This window comes from Dendrobium catenatum, unplaced genomic scaffold, assembly GCF_001605985.2.
Source record: "Dendrobium catenatum unplaced genomic scaffold, ASM160598v2 fragScaff_scaffold_974, whole genome shotgun sequence".
NCBI lineage: Eukaryota > Viridiplantae > Streptophyta > Magnoliopsida > Asparagales > Orchidaceae > Dendrobium > Dendrobium catenatum.
This window is the reverse complement of record NW_021319436.1, coordinates 1,098,736-1,108,496: the sequence shown is the minus strand read 5'-3', so window position 1 is coordinate 1,108,496 and position 9,761 is coordinate 1,098,736. Positions and strand designations below refer to the sequence as shown.

The 9,761-nt window shown below is 35.5% G+C and overlaps 2 protein-coding genes across 2 annotated transcripts; both read right to left on the bottom strand.

Moving 5' to 3' along the window:
• Nucleotides 1–4,109: 4,109 nt before the first annotated feature.
• Nucleotides 4,110–5,489, bottom strand: LOC114580339. Its single transcript, XM_028697564.1, has 2 exons — nucleotides 5,216–5,489; nucleotides 4,110–5,002 (listed from the first exon to the last, which is right to left on the bottom strand). The coding sequence occupies exons 1-2, from the start codon at nucleotides 5,487–5,489 to the stop codon at nucleotides 4,110–4,112; spliced, it is 1,167 nt and encodes a 388-aa protein (XP_028553397.1).
• Nucleotides 5,490–5,930: 441 nt separating this feature from the next.
• LOC110101890 lies at nucleotides 5,931–6,581 on the bottom strand. Its single transcript, XM_020829986.1, has one exon. The coding sequence runs from the start codon at nucleotides 6,579–6,581 to the stop codon at nucleotides 5,931–5,933; it is 651 nt and encodes a 216-aa protein (XP_020685645.1).
• Between the last annotated feature and the right edge of the window lie 3,180 nt (nucleotides 6,582–9,761).

The window sequence follows — 9,761 nt, the reverse complement described above, 5'->3', positions numbered from 1 at the left end:
ATTTATAGTTTTCAAACTCTTCTTCCTACTAAGACTGTATGCAATAGGATAGATAGAATTTTTAGTAAATTTTTTTGGAAATGTACTGGGAGCAGTTCTAAAATTCACTGGCCATCCTGAGAAAAATTGTTGTGGGACTTTGCATGAAGGGGCATTAGGGTGTAAGTCATTTTTGGATTGGCCTATGCATTTTCTTTCAAGTTATGGTATAGTCTTTGGTCCAATGTGAGTCTATGGGCAAATTTTATGGTGGCTAAGTATTATGGTGGGAGTCATCTCTCCATGTGTTTCTTTAGTAAAGGCCATTCTAAAATTTGACAGTGTCTTTGCTCTATTAAATGGGCTGTCGAGCTTTCTATTGTATGGGGTGTTAGTAATGGTAATATTTATTTTTAACAAGATTGTTGGTTGAGTGGCCAGTCGATTGACTCTTTAACTAATTCTATTTTCAATGCTACTTTGAAGGTTAATTACTTATTTGCTAATAATGATTGGGATTTGTAGAAACTTTTTAGTGTTCTTCCTGATTTCATTATTTTGGATATTTTATAAATCCATCTGAACATTAATTTGAAGGATGTGTTAATTTGTGCTTTGGCTAAAGATGGTTCTTTTAGAGTTAAAGATGCCTGGCATTCCTTTAGAGCTAAACATGAAACTTCCAAGCTTTTTCATATAATATGGAATAAGAGTATTCCTTCTACGTTTTTTATTTTTACTTGGAGAATTTTACATAAGCTTATTTCTGCGGATGTGAATTTGAGGAAAAGAGGTTTTATCTTTCCTTCAAAATGCCAATGATGTTACAATGTATATAATATGCGTTATGTTTTCATTTCTGGCCGCTTAGCTGTTATAGTTTGGACTTATTTTGAAGGCATTTTTTATTTCAACTATTTTAATGTGATGGGTTCCATTAATTCTATACTTGAATGTTGGTTTGTTAATTTTAAATGCCATGTCAGAATTTTGATTCCTTCCCTTATCCTTTGGTTCTTATGATTGGAGAGGAATAATTCTCATTTTAATGGGGCGGTTATGAATTACCATAGAATAATCCATAATATTAAGGATAAAGTTGTTGTTCTTTATTATGCTAACTTACTCTCTACCAAGAATTTCAAGAACTATTTCCTTATGGTGGCTACTTTTGGCATTAAATTGGAGGTGGATATTTTTAATAAGGATCGTAGGTGTCTTTCTTGGATGAAGCCTTATCCTAACTCTATTAAGTTGAATGTGGCTAGTGTGAGAATAGAATCTATCGTTGGCATTGGTGGTGTGATCAGAGATTATAATGGGAACTATATGTTGGGTTTTGCTAGTCCTACTGCCAATGGTGATGATAATTTTGTTAATAACTATACTGTGCTTCATTATATAAGTCTTTGTTCCGATCTTAATTACATGAATATTGTGGTGGAGGTTGGTTCTTATTTTGACTTCCATTTTCTTAATGCTAAGGAGGTTATTATTTGTTTTTCTATTTTGTTTTATATTTGGAGGAACATTAGGAATTTATTGAGTACTTTAAACTGCCCTTTATCTATCATTATGGAGGAGGGGAATGCTTGTGTTCAGTTGATTCCTAGTAGAGGTTGTGGTTTTAATGCTATGACTAAGCTTTTATTTTCTAATCTACCATTTTTGGTTAAAGGCCTCATAAGATTGGATCAAATTGTTTTATCTTATGTTAAGTCCTAGTTTTAGGGGTGATGCTCCTCACTGGTGGCTATGGGATTCTTCCTAGCATCTTCATTTTGCTTTATTTCTTTGGGTTGGTATGCCTTCCTATCAGTTTTTGCTTGTTAGTTTCTGCTACTTGGGGATCCTTTTATGGTGTATCCCGAGTTATTTCCTTTTTGACTTTCTATTTTGGTATTATTTTTTTTCTTTTTCATTGTTCTTTTCTCTCATTTGGTTTCTCGTTCTATGTCGATGGTGGTGGTTAGGCCTAATCTGCCCTGTTATCATTATATTAGCTTGGATTTCTATGAGCCATGTGCTGTTCCTTGGTGTTTTTATCACTATTGGCCTTATTGCTTTGGTGATTTGGACTATTTTTTCCTTGGATATCTTTGAGAAATTATGTATATTGCTGTTGTGGGCCTCGGTATTTATATTATTTACAGCTCTATCCTTTCATCATGTGGAACCTGGAGCCTTTTCATGATTGTGAGTTTCGATATTCCTTGGGTGGCCTCTTACTTTTGGCCTTCTCACCTCTCATATTGTTGGTATTGTCTTACCAAGTTTTTTTTATGCTTGATTCTTTCATATTGTAATCTGTGCTAACCATTGTCTTGTGATTTTTCTTATTGCTAGTTATTACTGCTCCTTATTCAATTGTTGTGGTGGGTATCACTTGGTTTTGTTGGATATTACCATTGCAGGTATTTGTGCATATGGGATTTTTAATGGAAAGTTGTTATTCCAATTCTATTTTTATTATCTTCCTTCTTTTTGGGAGCTCCCTCTTATGCACCGCAGGATGCATCTAGGTTTTACTGTACTTTTCTTTAGTAGGGACTTGTGCTCATAGGTTTTTTTTTTTTGTGGCTCTTTTGAGCATTAGAGGACACGAGGTCCCTTTGAGGACTCTGTAATGTTTTCCTATATTAACGTGTAGGCCACTCTGTGGGTTTTTCCCCCAAATATATATATATATATATATATATATATAGTTTTTTAGTTTTTCACAAATAAAGTTTTGGGCACATACAAAATTAACAAGCTTGAGTTAGCCTTTCATGACATGCAAGCCCTTGAGCTCATGCAATGATTCCACTCTATTGCCATAACTCAAGTTTCTCAAGCTCAAAATAATGAACTAGATTATATGACCATGTTTTCCAAAGAATATACTAAGTATAAATGATGAGCCTATATTAGCTGGGATCCACACTTAAATGTTTTTTTTTTTTTTGAATAATGCAAATTTGCATAAAATAAAAGAAAGAACCTCGTTACAAGCTAATGAGAGTAACCCAATTTTTCACATTCTTCCTTTACTAAATGAATAAAGGAAGAAGTAAGGTTGCTCTCACAAAACAAGTCCCAAAGAAAATCATACGATAAAGCTAAGTTAGCATAGTAGTCCGTTAATTTATTACAATTGCGACTAACACAAAGAAAGATAACATTATTGAAATTTCTAAAAAATGATAAGTCGTCACTTTTCGTGCTCCATCCTATCTTCTTCAGTTTGCTGTATAGGTTTTGAAGAAGATTGAGAACATTCTTATTATCACCTTCCATAATAATGCCTTTTACATCTTGAAACCTCCCTTATAACACCTCTTTGAGGGCTGAAAAAGCTAAAAACTCGAAATGAGCAATGTCCCAATGCACTTTACCCATACCAAATGCTAAAATAAATCTTCTTTTGTTATCCCTCACAATGCCACCAATGCCTGCTTCATAATTGTCTTTAAGTGAAGCATCGAGGTTTATCTTAACCCATTCGAGTGGAGGAGGTTGTCATTTATCAGAGAACAGTCCAATAGACTGATTGGCAACCCAGTGATCCAATTGGATTAAAGATTGTTTACCTGAGCTAATAAAACTGAACACAGAAACTGCAATCATCACATTGCTTTCCTCAGATTTTTCATGCTTCACCCTGTTTCTATTATTCCAAACAAACCATAATACTGTAAAATATATCCTAACCACCATCAAATTAGCATCCTTTAGTCTCATTAGACCAAACAAACAATCCTTCCAATCATTAAATTCAGGTAATTGGAACTCCCAGTTTCTAAGAACATCCATCACCTTTTGTATCTTAAAACATTTAAAGGAACAAGGTTAACATCTTCAACTACACCACGACCCAATGGACATAAGAGAGAATCAGATAATCTTCTCCTATAGATAAAAGCTTATGTGGGAATAGCATCCATAAATAAATGCCATATAAAAACCTTCACCATTTCATTCAATTTCAGCTTATATATCCATGAAACCTGAACTTCATCCTTCATATCTTTGCAGCCATCCTCCACTAATAAAGCTGAGATAGATTTCCCGGACATCTTGTATTTTAGCTCCATGCAGCCTTCATGTAAATCTTGAAAGATCTAAACCTTGTAAATCAATTTTAGCAATTATGCACCAAAGTACAAACTCAGTTTTGCACAGTCCCAATTTCCCTCATGAATGAAGAAGTCAAGAGTAATGTTATCATCATCAAAAGATCCTACAAATGTTGGCCATTTGAGTAAATTCTTATCCAAAATCCAGATATCCTTCAACACATTGATCTTGGATCCATTCCCAATCTTCCACCTTACAAAATTTTTGAGAGCATTCCACCCACTAGAAATTATCTTCCAAGAGGAAAAATCACCTCTGGACATAGCACTATCCCACAAATTGACTCCATATTTAGCCAGAAGATTCCTGTTCAGAAATGAATCCGGATTCTCCAAAAGTTTCCATGCAAAATTTGCTCTCAGTGTATCTCTCCTGTTCACTGCAGACTGAACACCCCATCCTGCATATTGCTTTGGTTTACGTAGCTGCTCCCATGCCACATAATGATTCCCATGTTTGCCATCACATTTGTTCCATATAAAATATCTACAAAGCCTCTCAAACTCCATCAAAGTCTTCATAGGAATGAGAGAGTGTGACATGATAAAGAAAGGTAGAGAAAGATAAACAATTTTTACCATAACCAGTCTACCTGTAAGGGAGATATACCTATTCCCCCAAGCATTCAGCTTTATACTAGATTTATCCAATAAGATTTGAAAATCCAACTTTTTTAATCTCCTCAAGGCCATCTTAATTCCCAAGTACTCAAATTCTTCCACTAGTTTCACTCCCATAAATATGGAAATATGCACTTTCCTCCTCCTTTCCACCGAATTACCACAAATTAAGGAAGATTTATGACAATTGATTTTCTGTCCGGTCCACTTACAATGTCCCTCCACAATGTCTTTAACCTTCTTCATACTTCCCACTTTAGCTTCCACAAAAATCAAGACATCATCTACAAATAGAAGATGTGAAATCTTTTGTGATTAAGAAGAAATTCTAACACCCACATTTGATCCTTTTCTATGGAAAGCGTTGGATAACAGTTGTAAACATAAGATAAATAGGAATGGAGATAGTGGGCATCCTTGTCGAAAGCCACTCTTCCCCTTAATCCAATTAGAATTATAGCATTTAATCAAGATAGAATATCTGAGATCCAAGATACATTCCAATACCATGTTAACAAATTTGAATGGCAATCCCAAATCTACCATCATCTTCTTCAGAGTTTCCGAACACATACTATCGTATGCTTGCTCCATATCCACTTTGATGGCTAAAAACCCATTATTTGCTTTAGAATGCCTTAATTTGTTAAATACCTCCTGAGCCAATAGAAGATTGTCTGAGATCGATCTCACCTTCACAAAAGCTGCCTGTTCTTCAGAAATAATTTTAGGAATGATTCCCAACATTCTATTCAGCAAATCCTTAGCCATAATTTTATAGATTGAATTTCAAAGACTAATTGGACGGTAAGAAGCTGGAAAAATCGGGTTCAAAGTCTTGGGAATCAACACTACCAAAGTATCCTTCCATTCATTGCACATACTGCCTGTAGAAAAAAACTGCTTCACTGCTCTGAACACATCCTCCCTTATGATGCTCCAAACGACTTTTAAAAAAGAGTAAGTTATCCCATCACTACCTAGAGCCTTATTTTTGCCCAACTTCATAACAACTTCCTCTATCTCGAACCCATAAAGCTCCCTATCTAGCAGAAGTTTGTCATCCCCTTCTAAAACCATCCACAATTTTGGCCACTCCTCTAAACAACAATACTTGTTCTTCCACTTATTCTGAAAAAATTTGAAAAACACCTCCTCCACCTCCTTCAGTTCCTCAGTCAAAACCCCATCTAAATCCTTTACTTGATAAATCTAGTTGACATTTCTCCTAGCATTGGCGAAGGAATGAAAGATCTTGGTATTTGAGTCACCATCTTCAATCCACTTAACTTTGGCTCTTTGCTTCCACCATGTATTCAAACAATTAAGGATGACATTAAGCTCTTTAACTTTAGCTTTAAGCATCCATAATTTGTCTTCATTCAACCAACTATCTGTTGTTTCTTCCTCTTGGATTTGAACAATTTTAGCCTTCAATCTATCTTTCTCATTAGAGAAATCTTTCAATCTTGCCTTGCTCCAGTAGAACAAGTCCTTCAAAGTTCTTATGCATTTTTTATTAAGCACTACAATGTCATCCCCCAAAAAAGGCTTCTTCCACCTATTAGAGACAATATGGGCTGCTGCCTTATAAGATAACCAAGCATCTTCAAACTTAATACATCTTCTTCCTTTTGAAACTGAATCATAAATCTTTAACACAATTGGACTACGATCTGAAGCCACTCTGGCTAAATGTCTTACCACGGCAATTTGAATTTTGTTAATGGCCAATGAGTTGAGAATGCACCTATCCAATCTTTCCAGAATTCGTCCCCCTCCAACCTTGTTATTGCACCAAGTGTATCTTGGACCAATAAACCCAACTTCAAGATAGTCATTGTCATTCATAAACTTCACCATATCCAAGGAGCCTTGTTAGAAAACAAATCTTCTGCCTCCATTCTTTTCTTCCTGAGCCAAAATACAATTGAAATCCCATCCAACAATAGACAAAATTTTCCTCTAAGAATATTCCTGAACATAATCCCATAGACTTCTTCTCTTATGAGCCTCCTTGCTAGCATAAACTGTAGAAATCATCCACACACCTTTATTGAAGACAATAAGATCACCTATAACACATTGATCTGATGTCTTTACCATTGAAAAGGATGTCATATTTGATCTCCATAAAACCATAATCCCACCAGAACCCTTCTGAGGGTAGCAGGAAGAAATCCCAACCATGACCCATCGTTCTTTTAAAAGAACCTCTATCAAGAGAGGAGATCTTAGCTTCAACCAACCCCACAAAAAAAAACCTTATAGTGTTTTATAATTTTTTTCAAATAAAGAGAGTTCTCTCTCTTCTTGGCTCCTCTACAATTCTAGAAGGCTATAGATTCCATTAAAAACCTTTGGGGGAAGAGCCCCCATCCTTTTTCTTATTTACTCCATCAAAAAATCTGCCACGGGAATTGTTCTTAATAGAACCTAAGGCCCTAAGCTCTTTTGCAAGCTTACATTTAATCAATTCCCCATTTGAGCCAATCTCCTTATCCTTCTCCACACCACACAATCTCCCCTCACTGCCTTTAATTCCTCCACCTCTCTCAAAATTTTCATCTCCATGAGGCACTTTTCCACTGTAATTATTATCATAATCAATAGATCTTGTATTATTAACTTCAGCTCCTACTCTATCATCTTCCTCCCCATTCAAAATGTCAAACTTGTTCACATTACATGAATAAAAGGTTTACCATTGCAAGTAAATATACCATCAGTCAACACTACAGTCTCTACAATAACATTATTCTTCAAAGATGCATCTCTAATAACATCAGATTGCAACCCATGAATAATCACCTCCTGTTCCACTACTAATTCCCCCTCCTCCAGTTGATTACCTTCAGCAAATGAAACAAATTTTTTAATAGTATCAAAATTTTGAACAATAGTTTCCTTTCCAACATTCTCCCCATGAGCTTCCTTGGTCTTCTTCCACTATTTTTTAACAACCTTCAGATTTTCCTTCTACAAAATAGGTCTTCTGTTAATCCTTCTTTTAACCAAGATCCCTGGTCCATAAGAGGAATCAGTATCCACTTCTTGAACCTTTTCCACCTTCTTTTCTTTCCTTGACTCCCCATCATCATGAATCCTCTCCATTGCTCCATTTTTCATTACTTTGCAATTAGATTTCATATGTCCTATCAATCCACACTCTTAACAAAATGTAGAGATTTTTTCGTACTCAAACCTCTGAAAAAATCTCCCGGATATACTCTCCACTCAAACTCCTAAAGGAAAATGTTGATCCAGCTTAACTCTCACACAAACTCTGGCAAATTCTCTTTTCCCCCACTGAAACATGTTTCCATCCATCATCAAAGGTTTGCCAACCGATGAAGCAATTCTAGCCACATTAACTTCATCCCAACATTGAAAATGTAAGTGTGGCATTCTAATCCAAATAGGTGAAGTTAGACCCTTCAAGGATAGAGTATAAAACTCCACCGTCCACTTCTCTATTCCCATAACATGGCCATTGACAAACCAAGGGCCCCCCTGAAAGAACACCTTCCATCATCTCTGTCGAATCTAAGGAACATAAAAACCAACCCTTGCCAATAGTTGTAAAGTGAAAGTTCCCAAATTGTTTCCATTGCCTTCTTAGTTCCCATGCTACAATATGCGAAGGAATTTCCTTTCTAAACACCTTAATCACTAAGGAATTTCTTAGCTTATTGGAATTCAAAATCTCAACATATTCTCTCATTTTCACAGCTTTACCATCTTTCGAGAAAACCATATCCTCATCCTTGAAATCCAACATGATGTAAGGCTTCTTCTTCCACGGGTTTCCCTCCATCTCAACAACATTTCTAGTTGGCATTACCTCATTAACCTTATCCACGACACCAGTCCCCTCTTCTTCTGAACCATCAATGAAATGAAGATTTGTATTAACAGTATTATGGTAATTTGCAACTATCCCACGGACATGTCCAGAGATTGCATTTGATTTACCATACATATTAATAGAGATTTTCATTTTGAATGATGATGCCGACGTATCAAATGAATTCTTTTTTGAAGACTTCTTAGCTACCCATGGGGTTATAGTACCATCATCTTCAGCAATAGCCTTTTCTTTACCCTCAACATATAAAACCTTCTTAGGGATCTCCATGGTGTTATCTTTGATCAGCAATGGACCATTAGAATATATATTAACAAGATCCGCTTTATTCAGATTAGAACCAGCTTTCAGGCCATTATCTTCACCCATATTTTGATTCAATGAGCCTTTATCCATAACGCTCCTTGCCGCCGAAGCCAAAGATGGCTGGCGGCCATCCACCGCCATCTCCCTGTCAATTTCTTAACGTAAGGAATGAAAACCGGGAATTAAAAATTCAAATTTTTGAAGTTTTCTCTCTCTAGAAAAAGTCATAGTCTCTCTCTCTAGAAACGGACCTCATTACTTTCCTCAAGCATGTGTTTGGAGAAGACTATGATGTTGTAGAGATAGAAAATCTATAACCTCTTTAGGAAGAAAGGTCATCAAACTTAGACCAGCAAGATACAACTTTCATTAATGTTAAGTCTTTGTAGAGAATTTTTTAAAATCAATAAGAGGAGCCTTTAAAGACCAAAGAAGAACACAAGATTGAGGAGAATCCAAGATTACAAAATGAATCTGTCTTGGAAGATGGCTAGATGATTAGAGATAAAATTTTATCGATTGCTTAAAAGGACATAAATTACTAATGAATTACTTGAAACTCTCATAAATCAAGAATAATATCCTACGCTGTGCTTTTCTCAATAATAGTATTTATTATGAATCCTTTAATAAAATATGCTTATGGTACTTAGGGAATGAAAAGCTAACAAGGATGTAGTTGGAATTTATGAATGAATTTATAATGCACATAATTAAGGCCCTCAAATGGTGATCAAAGTTAAAAGAATGGGGCACTAATAACCAACGATGGTAAAAGATTTCACCCATGCTAAAAAGTGCATGAATCTCGAGATCAGAGTGACTTAATACATCATTCCCTAAATCTATTATACCAAACAAGAATATCA

What these genes read in the sequence shown, in the direction of transcription:
- LOC114580339 (XM_028697564.1), bottom strand. Translation starts at nt 5,489, where the DNA reads ATGGCTAAGGATTTGCTGAATAGAATGTTGGGAATCATTCCTAAAATT. An exon ending in TGTTAACATGGTATTGGAAT is followed by an intron (nt 5,003 to 5,215) that starts GTATCTTGGATC and finishes TTCTATTTGTAG; the next exon opens with ATGATGTCTTGATTTTTGTG.
- LOC110101890 (XM_020829986.1), bottom strand. Translation starts at nt 6,581, where the DNA reads ATGGTGAAGTTTATGAATGACAATGACTATCTTGAAGTTGGGTTTATT.